Source organism: Ahaetulla prasina, chromosome 3, assembly GCF_028640845.1.
Source record: "Ahaetulla prasina isolate Xishuangbanna chromosome 3, ASM2864084v1, whole genome shotgun sequence".
In the NCBI taxonomy this organism is placed as follows: Eukaryota; Metazoa; Chordata; class Lepidosauria; order Squamata; family Colubridae; genus Ahaetulla; species Ahaetulla prasina.
The window spans coordinates 63,037,163-63,064,416 of NC_080541.1; the positions used below are offsets into that span (position 1 = coordinate 63,037,163).

A 27,254-nucleotide genomic window follows, 5' to 3' on the forward strand; every position below is an offset into this window, starting at 1 on the left:
CAAATATTTATTATTTATTTATTTTGTCACAACAGTATATATAAGCATAAGCATGAAAGTAACTATATAATATATAAGCATAAGTATGTAATAACTATATTAATTGGATATAATGAAAGGAAACAATAGGACAGGAACGGTAGGCACGTTTGTGCTCTTATGCATGCCCCTTACAGACCTCTTAGGAATGGGGTGAGGTCAATAGTAGACAGTTTTTGGTTAAAGCTTTGGGGATTTTGAGAAGAGACCACAGAGTCAGGTAGTGTGTTCCAAGCATTAACAACTCTGTTACATAAGTCATATTTTCTGCAATCAAGATTGAAGCGGTTAACATTAAGTTTAAATCTATTGTTTGCTCTTATGTTGTTGTGATTGAAGCTGAAGTAGTCTTTAACAGGAAGGACATTGCAATAGATGATTCTGTGAGTTAAACACAGGTCCTGTCGGAGGCGGCGGAGTTCTAAGTTTTCTAAACCCAAGATTTCAAGTCTGGTGGCATAAGGTATTTTGTTGTATTCAGAGGAGTAGAGAACTCTTCTTGTAAAATATTTCTGGACACGTTCAATTGTATTGATGTCTGAAATGTGGTATGGGTTCCAGACAGGCGAGCTGTATTCAAGAATTGGTCTAGCAAATGTTTTATAAGCTCTGGTAAGTATGTGGTGTTTCTGGAGAAGAAGCTAGGTAAGATTAGGTTTACAACTCTTAAAGCCTTTTTTGCGATGTAGTTGCAGTGGGCTTTGGCACTTAGATCATTGGATATGAAAACTCCAGTATAATTATTGTGCTTTCGCTATTTTAGATACCAACTTTGCCCAAACTCGCGGCTTTCAAATATATAACTTCCATTATCCCCCCGACATCTGTTGTTTGTGGGCAAATTCCTGTGAGTCGGGATTAGAGCGCAGGGTGCTTTTGTAATTTTAACAAAACTTCCACCAGTCACCGCTTCCTCAGGATTGAAGCTTATCACCCAGGCCATTTGAAAGCAAGCGCGTCATTTCCTCTCGTCCAATCGAAAGGCCGCAGCCCTTCTCTTCTGGGTGACCTCACAATCCAATAGCCTTCGCGTCTCTGCGCTTCTAATCTCCGCCTTTTTTTCTTGAACCAAAGCCTGAGCGGGTTCGCTGGGGCGCCTGAAAGAGAAGGTGCGCGTGCGCATCGCTTCGGGAAGAAACGGGGGCGGGGGATGGTGGGGGGAGAGAAAAAAGAGGGACGGTGGGTGGGTTATTTTCCTTTTCTGAGTTCGAGGGTGGTGGGATTTTGAGGACTTCCGGGACGCCTTGGAGCGGTTTCCCGCGTGCCTCGAACCGCTCGCGCGCCCGGTCTGCCTGTTGAGCTTTGCTTCTGGGATTAGGTGAGCGTTTTGTTTCCTTCGCGTGCCGAAATGCGAAGGGAGGGACGGAGGTGGGGGGGGGGGCGGAGGCGAAGTTAAGTCAGTTCCCACTCTTCGTCGCGAGGCGCTCGGAACTTCTTAGTCTCCCCCCCCCTTTTTTTTTTCCTACTCTCGCTGCGTTGGTACCGTCGGTTTGAGGAGCCGGGCGACGCTCTGAGGAAGCGGGACGAGAGCCGGAGCCTCGCTCCATTGGTGGGGAAAGAGCTCTTGGCCAGAAGCTGTGAGCATCCCAGGTGTTAGTTGCCTGCGTGCCATTCCTGAAGGGAGCCAGTGCCGCTTCTGACTCGAAGTAAATTGGATAAACTTTCGCCAGCACTGATCCCTTTTAAAAGTACCGAAGGAGCCAACCTGTTGCTTTCCGGATGTGTTGGGCTATGATCCTACGAGAGTTAAGACCTGTCGCATCTGGAGGGCACCAGATGGAGGGAAGGATTAGCCTTCAGCTTAGAATGTTTTTAACCACTTGCCCACGAAAACTTTGCTGAGTAGGTCTGTTTATGCCTACTTGGGCAGAAGACCTGGTCACTAGAGCCTAAATTGTCAAGATTAAGATTAGAATAAATTATGATACAATCCAACTACTGTGAATAGCTGGGTTTTTCTCATGATCATCTTCTTGCCTGCTTCAGATATAGTTTTTAAACAAAGCTGAGTACAAATAACTCATTAAACAAAGGGGTTTTTATGGCAGGCACATGAAGACATAGATAAGTTCACAAAAGCTTTTAAGGATCTTTTCTGAACTACAGTTTATTTCTTCATGTGCCTGCCATAAAAAAGACCCTTGTTTAACGAATTGTTAGAAACTTTAACAGAAAGGCTGGTTTTGTTTTTACAGAAATGTAAGATACCGGTAGTCCTCAACTTGCAACCACAGTTGAGCCCAAAATTTATCTTGCCAAGTGAGAAATTTGTTAAGTGAGTTTTGCCCCATTTTATGACTTTTCTTGTCACATTTGTTAACCAAATCACTGCAGCTGTTAAATTAGTAACAGGGTTGTTAAAGTGAATCTGGTTTCCCTATTGACTGCTTGTCAAAGGTTGCAAAAGGTGATCACGTGACCACTCAACTCTGCAACTGTCATAAATGTGAATCAGTTGTGAAGCCGCGGAATATAAATCATGTGACCATGGGGATGCTGCAATGGTCATAAGTGTGAAAAATAGTCATAAGTCACTTCAGTGCTGTTGTAACTTCAAGTAGTCACTAAATGAACTGTTGTAAGTCGAGGATTACCTGTATTATGTAATTAACATTGTTGAAGATTTTAGCTGAATGTTTTATTAGTAGAAGACAAATATGTACAGTTTAGTTTGTTCCCTTGGTTTGGACCACAATTTTTGCATTCTGTTATCTTTGGAAGTGTTAGCTGGGTCTGGGGGCAACTGAAGTCTAAATGTTAGAGAGGCAATAAGTTATTTAGCAGGATATAAAATGCACAATATGAATAGGACATTCATGTATTTTCTGTACCCAAGTCATTGATGGCAGTTGCACTACAGCAGTTGTACAAGTTAGGATTAGTTTAAAAATCTTAATAAAAACACATTTTCCCCTTCACTTTTAGCACCCTTTCGATGCTGAACTCTCTGAAATGAAACTCTTCATAATAATCAGCATTAAAAGCTATAATTAAATCAATGCATGTGGTGATTAAGCAAACTGATAATGTTTTGTGAAAGAATTGACCATCCTTTTTTATTGTTGTAACAGTTAAATAAGGCTACCTCCTTGGTAAAATATTTAATACCAGTAAAGTGTAATTATAATTTTCAGAATTATACTTGATTATTGAGCTACTTTAGTTTTATGAAAGATAACTTTCATGTATTCAACATTTAGGTAACATAAATATATAGTACGGTAGAAAAGTAATACATAGCAATGTTAGAATTATAAATTTAAAATTTATACAATTATAAATTTCCTTGTTGCTTATGTTTATATTAAAACTTTCAGACACTATGAGACAAGAATAATATGGAAGATTTCAAACATATTGGGGATGAGACATTTCCAAGTGTTTTGGTCAACTCTATAGCTAACCATACCAATGAAATTTTAGGCAATATCACACTTTCATCAAATCTTGGTCTTCCAGTTGCTGCTTCAACAGAAACCAGACAAAAAACTGGTTCTCAAAGCAGGTAATGCATTTAATACAATGTGTAAAATCTGAAAGATTTTTCATGGCTACTAAGTTCTTAATCTTAAATTGTTTCCAGACCTAGCTTTTCATTTTGCAATGTTGAACTGTATTTGTACAATGTGCTTAGTAATTGTTAACTTGACCAGGGTTTATCTTATTAATATATTTCTTTTCATTTGCATGACATAGTCACAAATTAGCCTACTGCATTCTAGCCTAATGTGGGCATGGTTATTTATTTTGACATGGCTTTTTAGAAAAATGGTTCAAACAAAATGTTAACAGCTGCTAAATACTTAAAATATAATTCATAATAACATGCTTAGTAAGCTAGTTAAATAATGTAACTGAACTGGCAAGAACTATTAGAAAATTCCATTGGCACATACTCTGGCTGTCTTGGCCAATATGCTTATTCAGAGTTGATTTGACCACAGTCTGTTTAAACAACTCCATTAAGGCAGTAAATCAGATACTAACAGTATAGGTTGAATTTCTGAAATGTAGTAAATTAAAATGGACTGGCCATTTTGTGTGTCTTGCTGAGTGACAAGCACAACTTCTGTGCTTGGACTGGGGAAAGGTAAGGAGAGATTTCATAGGAACCCATAGAAGTGAAAGGGCTGTCATGAAAAAAAAAAGAATAGAATTCAAATATTTCTCTTTTTCCAGTAGGAAATTGTAAATGAAATTTGAATTGTGAATGCCATTTTGAATGAAAATTTCAGAAAAAAACAGATCTTGACTAAACATTAATGAGAAAACAAGAGCAGTTTGCCAATGGATCAAAAGGTGTCAATGGGTATCTATGGGTATCTGTTTAAACAACTTGTTAGCCCATTGAGTAATATTGAATTCCTAAATTTGCACAAGCCAAACCATGAACTAATCAAATACCCTGGTTTTCTCAACAAAAAGTCACTAGCCAGCTATATTTTTTCTAGTGTGTAGTTTCTAGTGTGCTATCTCATATGAGTTGTGGCATGAACTACATAATCCCTAGATTTCTTAAAATTCTGTAGTGAAGCTCTCAGACTGGATACGTTTTGGATACTTAAATAAATTGGTCTTCTAGTTGCTGGCATCTTTTAATACAGATACCTAATCAAATTTGTGGCTGGAAAAAAATGAAAATTGTTTTTATCCTCCTTTATACTATAACTGTGTTTAATATAATCTTATACTTCTATTAAAAACCAGTTACTTTTTTTCCAAGATGAGAACATGATGGACAAGTAACTGTTTTATTTCTTTTCATGCAGACTTTCTGATCATGCTTCTTACATTGAAAGGAAATTTTTGGCCACATTAGCATCTTCCTGTGATGGTGAACTTGATTCAGATCCGAGAAAAAATCTTATGTCTAACTTTCACGATACTGTGTAAGATTTATATTAACCAGTGGTACATTCTTTGATGCAAAACTCCATAATTCTGGCATAATTAATAAGGATACATTGTACTTCAATATTTCCTATCGTTTCTCAAAGGATTATGTCTGTTTATGGATTAGAATTTTAGGAATAAAGTAACACTATTCATAATTCTCAAAATGCATTTGATAAGTTTCAGCAAAAACTACAGATAGTCCTCGACTTATGACCATAACAACTCAAAATTTCCATTGCTAAATAAGTGTTATTTTGTTTTTTGTATTTTTTTAGGTGAATTTTGTCCCATTTTATGCTTTTTCTTGCCACAGTTCTTAAGTGAATCACTGCAATTGTTAAGTTAGTAACACAATTATTAAATGAATCTGGCTTCCTCATTGACTTTTCTTGTCGGAAGATCGCAAAAGGTGATCACATCACCCCATGACACTGCAACCGTTATAAATATGAGTCAGTTGCCAAGCATCTGAATTTTGGTCATGTGATCAGAAGGATGCTGCAATGGTCATAAGTGCGAAAAATGATCATGTTTCTTTTTCAGTGCTGTTATAACTTTGAACAGCCACTAAGTGAATGGTTGTAAATCAAGGACTACCTGTGGTCAAAATTTCTTATTAAATATTCTAATTCTAAGCTAATATTTTAATACATATTTCTAACATTTTAATATGTATGGCAATTAGTCTGAATTTTGTGAATATCATTATTATACAGTATGGTTACCAAATTTATTTTTTTTCCTCTAAGGATGAGTCTTAGGTGATCTTTTGTTTTTGTTCCACATGTGGTATCTCAGTCTTCCCTAGATTATATTGATGAGACTCTAGAAAGAGTGCAGAGAAGAGCAACAAGGATGATTAGGGGACTGGAGGCTAAAACATATTAAGAATGGTTGCAGGAACTCTGTATGCCTAGTTTAATGAAAAGAAGGACTAGGAGACATGATAGCAGTGTTCCAATATCTCAGGGGCTGCCACAAAGAAGAGGGAGTCAAGCTATTCTCCAAAGCACCTGAGGGTACAAAAAGAAGCAATGGGTGGAAACTAATCAAGGAGAGAAGCAACCTAGAACTAAGGAGAAATTTCCTGACAGAACAATTAATCAGTGGAACGACTTGCCTACAGAAGTTGTAAATGCTCCAACACTGGAAATTTCTAAGAAAATGTTGGATAGCCATTTGTCTGAAATGGTGTAGGGTTTCCTGCCTAGGCAGGGGGTTAGACTAGAAGACCTCCAAGGTCCCTTCCAACTCTGATATTATTATTATTATTATTATTATTATTATTATTATTATTATTATTATAATAATAATATAGTAATTCCTAAGCAAAGTGGCTTTTTTATTGTATATCTATCTTCCAGTTTTATGGTATATTGAGAGAGAAATGACTTTACAGTTGAAAAACAATTCTGTGGTAAATCAACTTTAAATTTTCTTTTTGAAACTCTGAAAGTATATGAACAATTGATTGGTTACATATTTTACATAGACAGAAATACACTTGTATGTATTTAAAATCTGATTTTTTTTCAAACATTTGCCTATGTCTAAATATCTACATTACTTTGCTACTAATGTTGCCATGTAAAAAGAAACAGATTTATTATTAAAAAAAGAAATCATTGATATTTAGCTAAAAAGTACTTTTTGAGCTTTTTAAATCTAAATTCATGACCTAATTACCTAAACCTTATTCTAATCTTCCCAGGGAAAACTGTGATAATGCTGCTGAGATTATCTTGGAGCCACCCCAAAAATTTTTGCAGAGAAGACAAAGTCAAAATTCTACTAGTGATTGCTTAGACAAAAATCCGAATAGCTTCCATGAAAAACATTTAGAAGGTATGCAGTTTTAATTGTCTGTTAAGTCTTAGCGTTATCAAAAAATCCACAACAAACCAAATTCCTGGAGTTCTGCTCAAAACGGTGTTTTATTTTAATATGTAAAAATATTAGTGTAATGAATATATGCTGTATTAATTGTAATTGTGATCCTGACAAATGTCAGTTAAGTAACATCAAGTCATCTGAAAATAATATCTGTTTCTAAAATAAAAACTCCAATATCTGCATACAGGCAGTTCTCAACTAGTGACTTGTTTAATCACTATTAAGACAGAATTCAGAAAAGCTATTTACGACCTGTCCTCAAAGTTATGATTATCCCCTCCTTGGTCACATGATTGCATTTTGGTCTCTTGGCAACTAGCTCATATTTAAAGCCAGTTGAGGTGTCTTACGGTCATGTGACTGCAATTGCAGTTTACAACTTTTTTTTTCTATGTTTTTTTGCCATTATGATTATAAGTTTTTAAATTAATTCATAAACAAGGTAAAATCTATTAATTTTTTTTGAATTATTGATTCATGTATGTTATAAGTTCTAATTAGAAAATAACACACATCTGATGTTATTAGGAAGACTTGGTTATATTATGTGCTTACAATGCAAAAGAAACTTGATTACTAAAAATATAAGTGATTGTCATTTATCATTTTATGGATCTGTTTGTTAGATTCAAATTCTTTCTTTCAGATTTGACAACTAAAGAATATATTTCCTTGGGAAAAGAAAATGAAAATCAGGTAACTTTTTTCTACCATCTGTTAAAGTGCATATGTTACTATATATACCTTTGCATCCTATAATTTCATTTTTCATTTCTGAACAATTACAGTATTTAAACAAATCTGTAATCAGCCTAAGGATTTTTTTTTTTTACATTTATATCCCGCCCTTCTCTGAAGACTCAGGGCGGCTTACATTGTGTAAGGCAATAGTCTCATTCTATTTGTATATTTATATACAAAGTCAACTTATTGCCCCCCTAACAATCTGGGTCCTCATTTTACCTACCTTATAAAGGATGGAAGGCTGAGTCAACCTTGGGCCTGGTGGGACTCGAGCCTGCAGTAATTGCAGGCAGCTGTGTTTAATAACAGGCTATCTTACAGCCTGAGCCACACTGCGGCCCTATTTTTGCACTATTCAGATTATTTGACACTTCAGTTTGTACTTTATGAGATACTTTTTTTCGTAAAAGTTATATCGTAAGCACACTAAACCAGAATTTCACATATGAATGGACTGCTTCCTTTTTTAATCTGTAAGAACCCTTATGTTAGATTTTTCATTAATAGTTTAGGGGAAAGGATATTAGAACAGGTCAACCATTTTTTTATTTAAATAGACAAAAGATCTGGAAAGTTAATGCTCATAATGTATAATCCGTACTGATACTTGGTTTTAAAACTGCAAATTTTTGCCAGGTGGCAAAATCCAATCAGGCATCAGGAGATGAGGGAATTAATATTTCTATCCATCCAATAGCACAAAGACAGATAAGAACTGTAGATTGATTACATGAGCTCTAATATAATATACCTTGAACCAATCATCTATTTTTAACTGGGAAATTATTCTTAGATGTGGTTGCCTGTATTTGTACATTATGCTCAGATCAATCTCTTGACCATAGTTTGAGGAATTAGGAAATGGAACACATTCTGAAAAAACTGAAAGAATCATGAATGAATATAGGATTGAACCAAGCTATTATTTTTCTTGTCTTCTTTTGTATATTTACACTGTGATGGTCCAAAACTATTTTATCCTAACATTTTATAGAGCATTCCAAAAGTTGCTCTCCACTGTTTATCTTCAATAACAGTGCCCTTATGCTATTAGCCCAATGTTTCAATCTTTATCTTAATAAATCTGGGCACAGCTGGTGCTCCTAAATTGATAACTTGTAATTACTAAACATAATCCTCAAATCTTTTTGTAGTTACTAATTTCTGGGTTAGTGCTTACTTTATATATTTTTTTTATGTAATTTATTTGTTGCCGAGTTAAATTGTAAGCCATTTAATTGTCTATTGCATTTTGAAAGCTCCCTTTGGATTCTTTATTAGCCTGAATAGGTGCTCAATACTCGTTTACCCGGGTTCATTCATAAAACAATTAAACAGAACTAGTCCTTGTTCAAACATTTGGAAGATCCCATTGTATTGCTCATCTGTAATGTGTTTCTTTAATCAGTTGCTGATGTATAAAATTATAATTCTTTTATAATTTAGGATCTTTTGGTGTGAAGCTTTGTTGAAATTTTTTGGAAATTCAGGTATATAAAACACCTGCATAATTGTGTAAAACTCTATGGAGTGGTATATAAGCCTAAGTACTATTGCTATATAAAACATCTGTGTAGACCATGTATTTGTTGACACTTAAAAAATTCCAAATATTTAATAAATCAGAATTTCCATCTTGGTTACTGAAACTGTGTAAACTTTATTTTTTAAATTTAATATTTTCCACTAATTCATGTGTTATATAGTTAAGAGATTTTAATTTTCTTGGATCTACTTTCAACCATCCATGTGGGACTTAAATGGAATAACTTTTATTATAAGCTCATTGTCTCCATCTTGTGAGTTTTTCTTGGGACCTAATTTCTAAGAGTTCTGCAGATTATCAAACAAGTAATTTATTTAAATTAATGTTTGCAGTTTGCTTCATTAGATCCTGATCAGAATGATATAGCAAGTGAAAGAGCCAGCAGTTCTATGGCTGGCTTTTCCAGATTTATAGAAAATGAGAAATTGCTGAGCTTTGAGAGCCTCGAAGAATGTTCTGCAGGTATGAGATAAAAAGTTAAAATTTGGGGAATTTTTCTACTTCTATTAATGGTCATGTATCATATCAGTAAACAGATCATTGCATATATTGTGTTTTTTCATGCAGCTAAATGCTAATTTTAAATAACATATCTATTAAAAACAACAAACAACCTTTTAGAGATAATTGGTGATGATGATGTGAAACATTTGTTTAATAGCAAATGTTTATTTTTCCATATTAGATTATGATATCGGAGATGAAGAGTTCTGTGATGACCAGTTGGAAGCGTATTTTGAACAGCTTGTACTGCCAGAAATTGAAGATGCAGAGGAACACGGGGACTATATTAAAAGCATGGAATTACCTCCAGAACAGGTATCCCTGAATGAAAAAACTGTCATTGTAATACTAAACAATTCAAACTGACAGTTTCACTTTCTGAAACAATTTAATCAAGTTGGTAGTTTAAAGAAGAAGCTAAAATGAAGGTTTATAAAAGGATGTAAATCAGTTGCTGGAGGTATGGAAACATGTAAACTAAGCATTCTGTTTAAAAACATATCCTCATCTAGGCATGTCTAGAGCATATTGTTTGGGAGAACTCTATTCAGATATTCATTTAGTAACCGTTCAAAATTAAAATGGCACTGAAAAAGCAACTTGTGACCATTTTTCATACTTACGACCTTTGTAGCATCCCCATGCTCATATGATCCAAATTATTATTGGCCACGCCCACCCAGTCATCTGACCACCAAGCCATGCCCACCAATTAAGCCACGCCCATAGAACCAGTAGGGAAAATTTTTAGATTTCACCCCTGCTTTGGGGGCAAATAGAACTATTTAGGTATAGTAATGAATATGGCTGACTTCAAAGAGTACAGCTTGATATTTTAATTATAAGAAGTTATAATATCTGGTTGTTTGTTTTAATTGAAATATTTTCTACACTGGCTTCAATTTTGGTCAAGTAAATTTATTTTGTATTTGTACAAAGTGGAACTAAAATAAGCAAGCATGATTAATATTAAGTAGATAATATCAGAGATTCAATTAGACATTTTGGTTAAAAATTTGAAATTTAAACCTTTAACTTCTTCAGGAAAAATTTCAGATTCCAACTGTTTATCAAGCAACAGTAAGAAATCATTCTCCTATTGCAAGTTATGAAGAATCACATGATGTTAAGGAAACACATTACAGCTTGCAAGAAGAAAAATTCAAGTCACCCACATTTACAAGGCAAGAGGTACAGGATAATTAAACTTAGTTACATTTTTAGTGAAAATCAGTCTTAATATTTCTAGGACTTGTTAGTTATGATTTTTTTGTAAATTGTAAATATATTTATTAACTCTAAATACATTATAAGTTGTCTTATTTCCTTCCTATGAAAGAACAATGAAAACTGTAAATCTAATCCTAAATCAGAGTACAGTAAGAGTTCTGATAAACTTTCTGTGGGAACAGCAGCAAATCTTTCCGAAATCAAAAGCAGAAAAACAGGTTCTCAACATATTTGTTCAGAGATAGAAGGTAAGCTAACTTTGTAACTTATTTTTATTAATGTTTTTTTAATGTGTGTTAATCTGATCTAATTACCTAGTTAAAAGACAATGGTATCTTTGCAAGCTTTAAACATCATTACATATAAAAATAAATTGAGTAAGAAAAAAATGAGAAATATGTATTATGTAGCTTAAAAAAAACCTAAAATGTTTTAGGGCCACAATGTTGTTGGGATATTTTGCAGGAAATTTGAGTTGAGCACCTATGCATTAACTGAATATTGATGGTATAAAATAATTATAGGTAATGGAAAAGCAATACTCTGGCAATATAATTCTATTCCCAAAAATAGCTTAAATTTATTTTAAAATATTGGTACATTGCAGCTTATGCTTCTAAAAACACAGGAGTGGTGAAGCCAAAGCTACAACAAGGTGCATCATAGCCTTCTAGTTTAGTGCGGCTCTAGCCCGAACAGGGACTACAGGGTTGTAAAAAGGGAGTTTAGAGGCTGAGATAAAAAACCCAATATGTGCAAACCAGATATCTATACATCAGAAACTTAGACAAATTTTTTCTCATAGATTAGAAAATGTACATGAAAAAATAATGTTTATCATAAAGAAATAACCATACATCACTGATATATGCTTATTTGACATTTAGCCACAGATCTTTTCTGTGTATTAATATATTAAAATTGGAAAGCAAATGACTAAATGATATCTTAAACTCGAATTTAGCATTGTTTTACTTAGATATCACACGCTCTCAGCCCAACCCATTTCATAGAATTATTGTAGGGAAAACAGGATGTATATTAACTGAAAATTGTATTTATATAATTGCAGACTATCATGACTATGATAGGGAAGATGGAATATTCAAAATTACTACAGATGGCAGAAATGTAAGTTTGGGATGTAAATCCTAAAAACGTTGTAATAGACTAATTTTTAAATCTTGTGTAAAAAGATTTTGAGTGCTTATTTGATTGTTTTTCACTTTTGAAAAAAAATCTCACTTACCAAATTTCTTTTGACTATCTATTAGGGATGTTTCGTTGTTGTTTTGATTTGCAAAAAAAAATCCCATCTATTTCAAGTGCAAGTTCAATACAAATTCTTGCTCTTATATTTTTAAAAGTAATAGTTCGTGTTTTATTTTGTTACCTAAGACTATATTTTGCAAAGTAAATCTTGTCCCCAAACATATCTGCTTAATTGTCATACACACACACAAACACACATTGACATTTGCACACAAGAAGGAAAAAGGAGAAATGGTTATATCTTGACTACTTTTCTAACTTAAAAATGCCCCTAAAAGATAACCATAAAAGTTTTAGTCATAATAAAAATATTTTAAAAATCAGAATAAAATGATATTCAGAACTAGGAAGATTAAATTTTTATTTAGTTTTATGTGATAGGAATCTAGTTATTTAACAAGCCACAAAGGAATCTAGTAAACCTACTGTGGAGATCATTTAACTGGATAAAGGCTATTATTCTAAGATATAAATCTCATTAGGATTGCTGAGAAAAGCCAATTCTCTTGAGAGAGAATTATTTGGAACAGGAATGCCATAGGACAATTTACAGTTAAAAGACTTTGGAAACAGTAATTAATACATTAAATAAGTAAGCAGTTAATACCTCAAAAACAATAAGCACACAATATCTTTATGATATGTATTGTATTGGACAGCACCACTGAAAGTTTTACAACATCTCCAAAAATAGTTCTGTATGAAATACAAATACTTCTTGACTTATAACCTGACTCTGTGAAGTTATAGCAGATCCCCCAAAAGGAACTTATAACACTGTTTCAAAGTTATAGAAACTATAGCACCCCTGCAGTCAATCCTTAAGACCCACCACAGGGATACTGCAGTGGGACTCTTCTTCTATCTCCCCTCATCACTCTAGTGGTTCCCTGAACGCCATGGGCCAGGCATTAGGTCTGTTTCCCACTTCAGAAGCCCCATGTCACTCATTGCAGACTTATCTTTTGAAGATCTCCAGAGCTTGGGTTAGGGAAGGAGGGCGGTCACTCCATTCCCAGGCCATGTGGTGGCAAGCAGCCACCATTTTTGGGACAGCTTTATTGAATTGTAACTGCTCCAAAAATGACAGTTAAGTGAAACATTCGTTAAGTGAGTTTTGCCCCATTTTACAATCTTTCTTTACACAGTTGTTAAGTGAATCACTGCAGCTGATAGTAACCTGGTAAGTGAATCTGGCTTCTCCATTGACTTCACTTGTCAGGAGGTTTCAAACATGACCTTGGGACACAAATTCATAAAGTATGAACCAGTTGCCAAGCATCTGAATTTTGATCAAATGATCATGGGGATGCTTCAAAGATTGTAACTGAAAAACGGTCATGTCATTTTTTTCAGTGCCGTTGTAGTTTTGAATGGCCACATTAACTGTTGTAAGTCAAGGACTACCTGTATAAGTGTGTATATTTTTCTGTTTTTTATTGGTGTCAGAAAATAACCTGGAAATATATTGTTTGATAATGAAAAGAAAGACCATTTTAAAAACATAAAGCAACTCTCCCCCCCCCTTTTTATGTATTTTTGCTTTTTTCATAAAAGAATGCCACAAATGAAATCACCTCTGAGCTAAATCTTGATTCACTCTACTTTAAATGTATTGAGGATAATGCTGCTTCTGAGATCTGGAATACAGAACAACAAATCAAATTTCCCAACCAGTGTCAAATGGCTAATGAAAATCACATTTCTTTGGCTGATGTTTATCTGTCCCCCACTATTTGCAAAGAATCTGAACATGATCAACATAGAATGAAAGGTTAGTAAAATGCTAGGTCATTCAGAAGTGTTGGCACCCATCCACCTTGCCATGTCAACTAGAGTAAATTAGACTTTCTTAATTTTGCTTTGGCTATTAATCTAAGAAACTCCTTGTAAGCAGTTGGTGCTGCTTTGCGCTTCATGAATCTGTAATTTAAATAACAAGTAATTTTAGATGATACATTTCATTTAGCATAGATAAGTTTGTTAATAGCTAATGAACAAAAATACAATTGAACAATAAATATAATATTTGGTATTATAGTTTAGACAAAGTAATAGAATTTAATTATATCAAGTAGATAGCAATAGCACTTCTAAGTGATAGGGGAGATAGATAAAGGGCCCCGCTGCAATATCTCTGCGGTGGGTCTTAAGGGTTGACTTCAGGGGTGCTATAATTGATATATAAATCTATCACCCCATATTGCTTTACAGCATTCCCTGAGCAATTTAGAACCTCAGCATATTGCCCCCAATAATCTGGGTCCTCACCGACCTTGGAAGGATGGAAAGCTCACTTAACCTTGAGTCCGTTAGGATCGAACTCTTGGCTGTGGGCAGAGTTAGCCTGCAATACTGCATTCTAACCACTGCACCACCAGGACTCTTAATACAAACTTTTCTTATATTAATTGTAATATTCTTATACATATGATACAAAATTTTTAACATGAAATTTTAAAGACAACATAAAATTTGTTTTTCAGAAGACCAGTCACATAATATTGTATACCAAAATGAAGAGGGTAAATGGGTGACAGATCTTGCATATTATACCTCATTTGATAAAGAACAAAAATCCAATGTTTCAGACATAAGTGGAGACTTTATAACTGGAGGTAATTCTGATTATACTTTTATTTCTTTTACAATTTCCTACTAGTAAATAGCATCCATTGCTAGGTCACACTTGAAATAATTAATTTCTAAATATCAAGAAATACTGTGTTATTAGAAATAGTAATGAAAAATATATAAATTATGCGTTTAAAACTTAATTTTTCTTTGAACTAATTTTTAAAAAGTTTTATTACTGGAAACAGTGTACTGAGTTGCTATAAGTAGTATGCTTGGCAGATAATATAATTCTGATGTCAGTAAAATATAGTGGACAAAAGTATGCTTTCGGAACAATTAAATTTAAAACAAGAAATATATAAAATCACAAAATTACAAAGCTAATGCTTAATATGACTTGGTGTATTTGCTTCTAAAAATAAAGAATGAATTTTAAAATAGCTTCTTCAACAGGGAAATCTGGTTCACATGGGGAGACTACGTTGCTTTAGATTTTCAAAATGCACACAGTATTTGTTATGAGGACAGTGATACAGATAGGGTATTCAAATGGCTTAAATCTTTGGCAGTTATTTAACAGATATATTTTAGTAGAAATGAATATATCTAGTATAGATATTCTAGTATAGAATATCTAGTATATTTTAATAGAAATGAAAGAAAATAATATCTGTTCTTTTCATAAAGTTTATATAGGAAGTTATAAGAAATTAGAGTGCAGAGTCAGTTTTTGGGCTTCTGTTATAATTTGCCTCTATGTTAAGTATTCTCTTTTTCTCTCTCTTATTCCTTCCCCGATCCTTCCCAAAAGCTGAAGCGATAGCTATGATTGCCCAAGATCAGGAAGAATTTGAAAGGGAACACAGGTTTATACAGGTAGGTAACATCAACATTAAACAGATACATTCTAGAATATTTGTATTAAACACCTAAAGATAATTCTTGATATTTTTTGTTTTGTATAATTTCAGGAAGAGAAAATGGACGTGCAAAATATATCTGGATTAGAAGATATATCTTGGAAATCGGTTAATAACCACAATATATTAAGAGAGTCTCAAACTGACTTTAATAGTCAGTTTAATAGAGATGCAAGTTATTTACGACTTTCTCTGGGAGAATTCTTTGGTCAGAAATCTGAGGCTCTTGGTTGCCTTGGTGGAAGTGGTGATGTGAAACGGGTAAAGCTATGGCTGCTTTATATATGCAGGAAATACATTGTGTTTTTGTATTATTTTCAGTTAAAATTATTATAGTTTGTTGGTAGATTATTAAAAATAAAGATAAAATAAAGAAGATTCATTTGAAGGGTTACGAGCAAGACAGAATACTTAACTTGTATAAACAATTTGGTTTAATTTAAAAACTCTAATAGTTCTGTATCTGCAAACTACTGCAGAGAATATTGGACATTAATCTATAGAAACTACTGTTGTTTACACACGATATAATATTCATTTGGGATACTTCCTTCAGTTGACTGTTAACAAATATTAGACAAACCTTCAAGGGACATTTGATATTGTTAGATTGAGTCCATACATTTCCCTGATACTGTTTAGCTTATCAAAAAATGTATTGCTTTCATTGTGTCTTTTTATAGCCGTCTTTTGGTTATCATATCACTTCTCCAAAGAAGAGACAGCCCTTACCTTTGTTGAGGCAATCTGATATATGTTCAACAAACTTTGGTGAACAGGATTTGAATATTTCTAGTGATTGTCAAGGTAATTTCTATTTACTGCACACCAGAACAACTAGACACAAGAACAGTTTTTTTCTGAATGCCATCACTCTGCTAAAGAAATAATTCCTTCAAACTGTCAAGCTATTTACTAAGTCTGCATTACTAATACTATTAATCTTCTCATAGTTCCTATCACCCATCCGTTCCCACTTATGACTGTATGATTGTAACTTGTTGCTGTATCCTTATGATTTATATTGTTTGTTTCTTAGTATGATTTGATTGCTTATTTGTACCCTATTACCATCATTAAGTATTGTACCTTATGATTCTTAATGAATATATCTTTTTATGTATACTGAGAGCATATGCACCAAAAGCAAATTCCTTGTGTGTCCAATCACACTTGGCCAAAAAAGAATTCTATCTATCATCCATCCATCCATCCATCCATCCATTCATCTATCTATCTATCTATCTATCTATCTATCTATCTATCTATCTATCTATCTATCTATCTATCTATCTATCTATCTACCTATCTACCTATCTATCTATCTATCTATCTATCTATCTATCTATCTATCTATCTATCTATCTATCTATCTATCTATCTATCTATCTATCTATCTATCTTTAAATATAATAATATTGATTGTATGTTCTGAATAACTGTTTATTTTCCAGTATTAGATATCTCCTTTCACCAACCCTGGAGGAAAAGCTTAGATTTCTTCTAATGTTACTTATTGTGTGGTGAAGGGAATAGTATCTTTCTCCAGTTCTAGCCAGTTGTACCTTGTCTTTCTCTAGGAAACGGAAATGTTCAATAGTAGGGCAATCGTCCCCATAACCATAATAATTAGAGTAGGTAGCCCATTCTTAATTCTGTTTTATTTTTCATTATTTTATTTTAGTGTTTTATAGGCCCTCATGGCCAGCAAGCACATGGATAATAGCTTACTGTCCATGGACACAGATTTCTCTGATAGCTGAAGTCAACCATTGATACTAGGTCCCAGTGGCATAGGGTTATTTTCCCTTAGTACGTAGCTTCATTCCCTTTAGTGAAACATAATTAGTGCTGTAGCTTCTGATAGGGTGGATTTAAATCATGAGTAAAAAGGCTTGATTTAAATCAACTCGATTTAAATCATAATTTTTAAAGAGCAGCTGTCATCTCTGTCCCGCAGCAACTCTTCCTCTGACCTGCTGTTGACTCACTGACAGTCCCAATATTGCAGAATATACAGCCTCATGCTACATAACTAAACTCCATTTCATGCTGAATAAACTAAATTATTACTGTATCTTAAATAGAAAACTATCTTTAGATAGATTTTTACTCCAAAAGTATTTTACTAAAATAAATTTGATAAAAATAAAAAAATCCGATTTAAATTTTAAAAATCTGATTTTTTTTTAATTTAAAAAAAATCATCAATTTTTATCCATCCTGGCTGCTGGTTTACTGGGCACGAGCCGTGTACTGTTCCTGGTGTGCAGTGAGCTTTTAGTGTTCCTTTGGGAGGCTGGATGGCTCAGACACTGGAATGAATTGAGGCTAGCAGTGCCAGCCACTCATCTCTCCCTCCTGATCCTTTAGAAAAAGAACAGTGAAAGTACACTAGTACTATATTTTTTCAGAAGTGCTGTTCTATCTATTGTTGCATCTAATATTCTTAGATATACTCTTCTGGAAGGAGTATAAATCCTTCTATTCCTCACCATCTAGTCAGAGCTGAAGAAGCTTCTTGGATGAGAAGTGAAACATCTCCAAAGAAAAACAAGAAAGTCCAGTTACCTCTTGAAAAAAAGCACCTTTGGGATATCTATAGTAGACTTTCATTTAAACAATAGTATATTTGTTAGATAACCTTGAATTGTTGCTAAACACTTTCCTAAAGAATCATATTAATCTGACCTGAGAGATACTAGTTTCTTGGATTTTTCATTTTTAGTCCTGATTAGAGAAGTCAGACATTTTTCAGCAAGTTTTTGCTCTCTCCGTAAGACAAGCAATGTTACTTGCAATTTTTAGACCCAGTCTATGGCACAGCACTATATTCCTTGCCTAATCAGATGTAGAGCTTCCAATATGAATATAGACTAATGATGGAAATTCCTAAGACTGAATGAGTTGCTCCTCAGGATGTTCCCGTAGTATTAGAGATGGATTGGCTCCAAAATCCAGAAATTTTAATTGTGATATAAAAATGGTGCCTGTCTCACAGGTTTATATCATATTCAGTATCTTTTTCTTACAGAAATTAGCATTAAAAGATATCTAGGTCAACAGTAATTGGAAAGAGATACAGTCCTCTCTATGATATGCAATAGAAAATGGTACTTCATGGACTTCACAATGTGTCTACTGACTACTTACTGCCAAATATGGAGACATTTGCTTTATTTCTTATTGAGTGAGGTTTTTTTGTTTGGGTGAAGCTAGATGATTAAAATCTGGCATCTGTGAAAGACTTCAGTAAGAAAATTGTTTCCACCAGATTTGAGATCCATTCCTACAGTGGACTGAGGGACAACCGGGAGAATTAGGATTGTGGTCATTAAGCAAAATGGTCATGTGGCGTCTCATTCAACAACTGAGATTTCGGGCCCAATAGTGGTCATACATGGAGGACTGGTTGTAGTATAGCAGTTCATAAAGCATTCTTTGTGATCATAAATCTTAGTTTATGAAATTAGGTTTAGAGAGTCCTCAACAATCACTATTTGCAAAGTTTGTTTTCAAATCTGTATGAAAAGCTAAAGACCAGCACTTGTTCCTTAAAATGCTGGGCCTCTTTTCTCACTGTTACTAGTTTAAATGATGTTCTAACCTATTTAAATTACCTGGGTTTTTGACTTATCTGTTTTGTTAATTTCTTTAGGAGATGTAAAAGAAAGCATTAAAAAGGAAGTTGCATTTGCTACTTCTGCTGTTGGTGAATCAGATATGCAATCCAGAGAAAATAGAACTGTAAGTATGCAAATAAATTCCAAAATCAAAACAAAAGTATTGATAAAAAAGGTTTGGTTTTATAAAACTACTAAAATAAGGCTGCCATTTGTTTCAAAATACAGTTATTCATGTTGAGATTAGAATATAAAACTTACCTTTTCTGAGGGGATTTAATGTGGCACAGGTAGCATTTGTGGTGCATAATGTCCAGTTATAATTGGATCACTTTTTCTAGACAAGTGGGTTGAGAAAGATTGTGATGAATTTTCAGTTCAGTTGAATTAAATGTTTTAATGTTAAACATTCGAGTCACTTATTTTTCCAATCAGAATCAACCTAGAGACAGAGAATGTGAAAGAAAGCACCTTCAACTTGAGCCCTCTGTCCTGAGTGTGAGCACAATTGCATCTGCGATTGCAAATGCTTCTGTTAGCGCTGAACCATCACAGCTAGCTGCTTTGATGATGGCACTTTCAAATAAAAATAAAGAAGGAATAAATGTTCCAGAAGGTGACAAGCTCACAGACTTCTCAGTTGTCAATCAGTTATTATCGAGCAATATAGAAAATAGTACATTTGATATAGAAAAATATCTCAGAAGAGCTGAAAAAGTTGAAAGTAACAATGAACATGAAGAAACCACCATAGATGGGCACAAATTTTTGTCCATGCATGAATCCAAAACTTCTCTTTTGGGAGATTCATCTAAAAACAATTTCAATACCAATCATGGAAAAGAGAAACAGCATCTGGAAAAAATATATGAGGGAAACTGTGTTGGAGGATTGCACTGCAGCATTTCTTCTGAGCAGAAAACAGAAGTGGAATATGTGCAAACATCATCTAATACAGTTGAATATTTTCCATCAAAAGAGCAGACTTCATTACAAAATTCAAAAGAGAAGCCACCTGAAAATGCTGGAGTATCTTCAGAGACCGAGTTGCCATCAATCCCAAGTGAGTTTTAATATCTTTTTTTGCTAACCTAACTTGAATTCAAAAGGCACTTTTATGACAAACAAGGAAAACAATTTTGTTATGAAAGTCTTGATTTTCCAGTTTGATTGAAATTGGGTAATAAAAAGATAACTAAAGAAATGGAAATATGAATAGATTTTTTTTATTTAAGTGAAACAGTGAGCCGTGTCAGAGGTTTCCCATTGTACTTTCCTGGCTTATTTGGCATGAAATGTAAAATTGTGCATAAATATAGGAATAAAATATTAAGGTGTAAATCTATAAGAAGTAATAAAGGAAGTAAATGTAGCAGACAATTATTTGTTCTAGATTTATTTTTTGACTTACTTTGGAAAATAGGCATACATGATAAATATGTTTCAATCAATATAAATTTCAATCAACTTATGGTTTTGAAATCATGGTTTGTGACTTGGTTTTACATGTAAAAATAATGATCACAACTAATGTTCACGTACAGCCATGTATACCCAGCCTGAAATGGAGTACTTTGGATCTTACGATCAGTTAAATAAATACATTAATGTAAAAGAAAATAATGTTTTCTATTTTATCTTTCTTGCCATACTTCCCCATATAGCCCATCTAAAAGAAATGGGGAAGTCACATTCTGGAAAGCATGAGTTAAAAAATGAGAACTTGAGAGAAGTACCTAACATTTCTAATTTACTTATTTTTCTTATAAGTGTCCTTCAGTCCCAATTATTACAAATTGATGCATTTACTTCGTATTTTTATTTTTTTTAAAAACTAAGTCATGATAATTGTGCATGCTTTAGAAATAATCTGAAAAGGTTTTTTAATTAAATATTAAATAATTGGATTTTTATTCACTAAAAATAGTGTGAGGTTTTTTTTTCACATTCAAGTGTATTCAGAGTTTTACTTAAAATGTGATACAATAGAGTACTCCATTATACTTGTTAGATAAAGAAATGCATTATCATTGAAATTACAGAAACCTGTGTCATGCTAATGTACAGCTAAATGCATAATTTATTTCCTAGGAAAGTTACTGGACAAATTAGTTATGTCTCAGATTAATTACTCTGTTCAGGGAGAATTTCTACTGTTGTACCCATTCTGATTGCCCAGTTTTCAAATCATTATTAATATTTATAATTATTTTTATGAAACGGTGCATTTGTATAAGTGAAAAAAAATCAACCACAGATAATTGATCAAGTTGATAATGCTTTTTCCCCCTTTATCCAGCCAGTTCTAAATCAGAAGAAAGAGCTAACACAAGCACCCTCCCCTTTGATTTAAAGGTTATTCCAGTATTGGTTCCCCCTATTCCTAACAATGAAAAAGCTACAAATAAAGAGAATAGTACATGCTATAATGAAAAACATGTGACTTTTGAAAACATACATGTTGATAATCAGACTATTGTGGGTAAGTTAAAAATCTTGTACATGAATTTCTGCAGGTCTGAGGGCAGTTTAATTTCTTTTTTCAGACAAAATGACCTGCTATGATAGTGGTGTGTGAATCCTCCACTTCATTTCTGGGGCACTTTTACTCATCTCTATTGAATATCTACTACTGTTTTTCAGAGTCTTCTCTCATTCTGTCTTTTATAGTTTAATGTTATATATAGTATTATCTGCACACAAAATAATTATTTTGTTGTTCCTTAATTTGTTGCTTGCTTAGAAAGACCCTAATTAAAAAACAAGTATAACAGTGAAAAAGCCATACTATTTGTCCTCTTTCTAGAGTGGAACTACCCATTAAAGATAACTTTTCAATATCATATAATGTGTTCATCTCTGTAGCTTAAGTTAAAAGGTGGTTATACTAAATTAGAATATTTTATCAGCCAAAAATGCTGCACAGGTTTTTTTTAAAACACAATTTTATCAAATTTAAACATGAATAAAAAGTAAATAACCAAAAAAAGAAAGAAAAAACATCAGATAAAAAACATGGAAAAAATACAAAAAAATAAAAATAAAAAAATGGGGGGGGGGGGGAAGGTAAAGAAAAAGAAAAGAAAAAGAATGGTTCTGACTTCCTTTGGTACAGATATGGATAAAAAGAAAGACATCCAATTCTTATTTAAAATTAACAATAGTCTACATTTCTTATGTAATCCCACATGGGGCTTCTAAGTAGAACCAGTTAGGCATTTTCTTAGCAACAACCGAATAAGCAATAACTATTTTAATTACTAGATCATTAATGTTATGAGTTCTGTGGAAGATTCACTAATCCACCTGATATCTTCTTGGAACATTCTGTTTATACTTGTATAATGCTATTAGGAATAAGAATAAATTTTAGTTGAAGAATGCAACCTTTCTTGGGGAAGTATGACAGTTTCTGCACTGGAAGGTTAATAAAGATAAATGTTACATTTCATGAGCAAATGGCTATACTTTATAATGGAAAGTTATATTATAATCTATAATCTATATAATTTATAATAATACCATACATTGCTTATCTTTATCAATATCCTTTTTCTCTGAAATAGAAAAATAGATATTTGTGTTTTCTCCTGTATATCATTAAGACAGGTATCAGAAGTAAATGTTTTACCAAATAATACCTGTAGTATCTCTGTGTCAGCTGGCCTTTTTCTGGATCTTCTATCTTATGTGAGCCTCTCTTTTGCATAGTGGGTTGTATATTTCCCTTTGGGAATTTCTTTTCATATAAGTTCACGTATCTTACATATTTCTATTACTATGGTTTGAGTACTGTATTATAACTGTTTGGTAGACAGACAGTGGAAAGCAATCTGTCTATTTTATTTATTCAGTTTATAAGCTGCCCTATTTATTCAAGCTTATAATTGACTACATTTGTTCAGCCAGTTGGTTGATTTTTAGTTGGTATGTTGGATTATGAACTATAGCCATGATTGAGCTTTAAGTGAGAATTCAGCAAATTATAGTTTAAAACATTGTGCTCCCTCCCTCCAGTTTAGTGCACTGCAAATTTCTGCCTGATCTGAAAGGCAGAAGACACATTAATACATTCTGGAAGAAAATCACAATATTTAGGGAACTGGCAATACTATTTAGACAATACTAAGAAGAATCCAAAATATTTTTCCTAATGTTCAGGTGAAGCTGTTGGAAGGACTGAACCAAAGCTTATGACATCAACACCTGGTGTACAAATTTCAGATGAACAGTATAGCTTCAGACCTTCAACTTCCCCATTGACTCATTCATCTCCAAGTGAATCTTCAGGAGGTACCTTTACAGGGTAAGAGTTCTACATATCTAAGAGATAGGCTATGCTTATGTATGAGAGGACGTGGTGGCTCAGTGGCTAAGACGCTGAGCTTGTCGATTGAAAGTTCAGTGGTTCGAATCCCTAGTGCTGTGTAATGGGGTGAGTTCCCGTTACTTGTCCCAGTTTTTGCCAACCTAGCAGTTCGAGAGCATGTAAAAAATGTAAGTAGAAAAACTCTGGTGGCAAGGTAGCAGCGTTTCATGTGCCTTTGGCGTTTAGTCATGCCGGCCACATGACCATGGAGACGTCTTTGGACAGCGCTGGCTCTTCAGGTTTGAAACATAAATGAGCACTGCCCCCTAGAGTTGGGAACGACTAGCACATACGTGCGATGGGAACCTTTACCTTTACCTTTATGTGTGAGAGATAGGTTGTTATGATGCTTTATCCTATAGTATTGCTTCCGTGTTCCATATCAACAATTTGGTGTCTCAGGCAAAGATGGTCCCCATCTTTTTTAAAAACCAGGGATAAAAAGGATTGGAAATACTGTATTCAACCACTAAAGTGTCCTTCAATTGAATTTGTTTGTTAGCAAATATCAATTTTTACCTTTGTTTCCTTTGTTAAGAATTCTTTTTTAAAGAGAAAATTTTCAGAAAGTTATTGAAGATATTTAAATTGACATTAGACTTTGCAGTTCCCCTAGTAAGTCATAGATATGTAGATATTTTTCTTAAAGTCTCTGCTTTGTTTCTTAGGTCTGTCTGTCCTTCTACGTCACCCAACTTTAAGGAATCAACTTGCAATGACAAAACATTACAACAATCAATATACGCTGATCCTAGCTTAGAACATTTGACTTTTGTTTCTGCTACTGAAAACACTTATAAAAGTCTAGCTTTATCTAGTCCAACAAGATACAAAGTAAGTACTTCGTTAAATGCTAATGTTTATTTATATACAGACATTAAGGTCGTACTTAACCTTTAAGATTACATTTCATGGAATTGCAATAGAATAAAATGTTAGACAGGGAGCGCTGTAGTTTTATGTAGCATTTTTCAAGCTCTGATTTCTGCCATAAAGATTAATTATTTCTATTTTAACTATAAATGGACTTCCTAAATTCAGAAGTTTTCAAATCTCAAATTTACAATGTAATGAAATTAGTACTGGTATTAATTAAAGATATTGCACCTAAAATTTGATAGCTATTTTATTTCACAGTATCTACAGATAGTCCTTGGTTAACAATGGTATTGGGACTTAATTTCCATTACTAAGGAATACAGTCGTAAGTGTAACATCATGTGATGACTGCATTACTTAATGATAATCCTAGCAGTCCCGTTTGCCATCTTTAAGCAAGGACCTTAGATGATCAGGACATGCAACTTCCTGCCTGTTTCCAACAACCAAAACTAGTGTGAAGCTGGCAGGAAGTTACAATCACGGTCACAATAAGCCTTTCTTCTGATGGTTCACAAGCAGACTGGTGGAAATGGGTTCTAGTGAGTGCAGATGGGTCCACTTGCACACCAGAGTTCAAAAAGATCATGTTATATTTGTCAAAGAATTTTTTTTATGTCAGTAAATATATAGCAAAAATTAGTACAAGTAGTCCTTGCTTAATGACAAGTTGCTTAACTAAAGTTATGTTGGCCTCGGGAAGGGTATATTTTACAGTACGTAAAGCATTTATGAAATTTATGGAATAAAAAAAGATCATATACACACCCCATCACAAGATTGTGATCTGGGTTCTTGGCAACCAATTCGTGCTTATGACTAGTTGCAAAGAATCCCACAATCACATGCCAATATGTGATCTCTGCCAGCTTCCCCAGAAAGTCTGAGAAGGGAAGCTGCCAGGGAAGGTTGCAAGCCACTACCACCTGCTGAGAGGATTCTTTTTTTGTTGCTGGGGGGTTTTCGGAAAGAGTTCCCTCTGTTCCATGTCTGCTTAGATCTCAACAGCCAAAATCCAAGTGGGCATGGAGCTCAAATTCTTTTTCTCACTTCCATCAGCTTTCCGCAGAGCAGGGAGAGAAGGACCGCAAGCTCTGTGTATGCTTGGACCTCACTGGCTAAAATTTAAGCGGGCACAGAACTCAAAATCTCTCCTCACCTCTGCAGAGCCCTCAACTCTCAAAGGACTACTTACCTGTCTGTTGCTCTGTTTGCTTAACTACCCAGGAGATCACCTAATGATTGCAACCAGAAATGCCGTGATTGTCATTCAGTGAAGTGAATACCTGGACATCTCGCTTCACTCAGTGTCTGAGGTTCCAGTCCCAATTGTGGTTATAAATTGAGGACTACCTATATAAAAATATTAGTTATTTTTAAAAACAGACTTATTGATGATTTGAACTTATGTGTCCTCAATAAAATATTTCATTGTATATAATAAAATATGTACTTCACCTAAGAACACATGTTGTAAATCCTAATCAGAATTTTAATGTTTTCTATTTAGAATAATCGTACCAGTGAGTTGAGTACCACAATAGTTTGGAATAGTCCAAGTTCATTAATGGAGACTCAAACAGGAAAAAATGTTGCTTTGCAAAGTAACAAATCTCTATCATTAAACAAAAATGCAAGAGATAAGAGTTTAGTTATAAATGAAAATGTAGATCATAGCAATCAATGTGATAAGAAAAAATCAACTGGAGAACTTTCAACAACAAGCAAAGATCAACCCACACAGAACTGTAAAAAAAATAATGAACTGGATCAGATTGATATGCCTGCAGTACAACAGTACTACACAAATGCCGTACATGGACCAGGCTTACAGTCTCCCAAAAAACTGTCTACTTATAATGATTTAGGCAACTGTATTTCATTAAATCAAAATAGAGAGCTTTTCAAATCCCAGAATTCAGCTTCAAAGCTTTCGTCAATGTCTTCTGGACTTCCAGCACTATTAGCAGGATGTTCTCTTAAATCAACTCCATTTGCCCAGCAATATTTGGGAAGCTTGCCATCTCATGCAAACGTTGTTTTGCCTCGGTACTGTCCACCAGTTCTTAGTGTTCCAGCAGGTCTGATTTATTCTACAATTCCTGTTGGTCACTTTCAAAGCTCAGTAACTCCTGGAATAGCAGCACGTTCAGGCACTGGAATGACAGGAACAACTCAGCGTTGCAACCTTACATCCAACCAAAATATCTTTAGTGGTACCTTGCATACCGGGCAAGCACCTGATGCTGGGGGACTCAGGCAGAGGGAAGAATCAATGTCATTTGGGTTTGGTAAGTCAGTTAACTTTGATTTCAGTATATCATAAACTGGATTTAACAATATTTCTTTTTTCTTAATTCATGCTTTAATCCCTTTGGTTTACTATTCTATTCTTATGCCTTGTATAGTGTTGATTAACTTGAAGGAGTTTTTTAGTATAATGAGTATAGATATACATTTATCTCTCAAGCAGGTCACAATGCGATTCTTTTCCATACCAGCATCATCTTGTCAATTGGGAATAACTATATGGACTTTTTAGCATTCTTTAACGGTGTGAAATTTGCTGTCCTGCAGTAATTTCACTGTAATAATATAGTAATTTTCTCCAAGATTAACAAATTTGTGTGTACCAGTTGATCTGGTTCCAGAGTAAGACACTTTCTCTCATACAGAGTTTATCTGATGAAACTCAAAGACACTTATTCTAAAAAATCTTTTCAAATAATTCTAACGTAGTTGTTTTATTTTGCTATTCTTGA

At 33.9% G+C, this 27,254-nt stretch overlaps 1 protein-coding gene across 5 annotated transcripts in view; it reads left to right on the plus strand.

Moving 5' to 3' along the window:
- The first annotated feature begins 1,096 nt into the window (after positions 1-1,096).
- CEP192 (centrosomal protein 192) overlaps positions 1,097-27,254 on the plus strand; it is a 58,524-nt gene continuing 32,366 nt past the window's right edge. Inside the window, exons 1-21 of one of the 5 annotated variants that reach the window (XM_058176764.1) lie at positions 1,097-1,148; positions 3,357-3,544; positions 4,809-4,928; positions 6,647-6,780; positions 7,475-7,524; positions 9,451-9,580; positions 9,804-9,937; positions 10,667-10,813; positions 10,962-11,100; positions 11,925-11,983; positions 13,682-13,898; positions 14,611-14,742; positions 15,513-15,577; positions 15,673-15,882; positions 16,305-16,428; positions 19,280-19,368; positions 19,680-20,307; positions 21,544-21,726; positions 23,406-23,550; positions 24,282-24,447; positions 26,003-26,783. In XM_058176764.1, coding sequence (XP_058032747.1) covers positions 3,378-3,544; positions 4,809-4,928; positions 6,647-6,780; positions 7,475-7,524; positions 9,451-9,580; positions 9,804-9,937; positions 10,667-10,813; positions 10,962-11,100; positions 11,925-11,983; positions 13,682-13,898; positions 14,611-14,742; positions 15,513-15,577; positions 15,673-15,882; positions 16,305-16,428; positions 19,280-19,368; positions 19,680-20,307; positions 21,544-21,726; positions 23,406-23,550; positions 24,282-24,447; positions 26,003-26,783 — 3,820 coding nt within the window. In that variant the 5' untranslated portion in view covers positions 1,097-1,148; positions 3,357-3,377. Of the gene's footprint in view, positions 1,149-1,228; positions 1,358-1,525; positions 1,686-3,356; positions 3,545-4,808; positions 4,929-6,646; positions 6,781-7,474; positions 7,525-9,450; positions 9,581-9,803; positions 9,938-10,666; positions 10,814-10,961; positions 11,101-11,924; positions 11,984-13,681; positions 13,899-14,610; positions 14,743-15,512; positions 15,578-15,672; positions 15,883-16,304; positions 16,429-19,279; positions 19,369-19,679; positions 20,308-21,543; positions 21,727-23,405; positions 23,551-24,281; positions 24,448-26,002; positions 26,784-27,254 lie in introns of those variants that run through there. The other 4 variants (XM_058176763.1, XM_058176762.1, XM_058176766.1 and 1 more) reach the window with 4 other exon arrangements.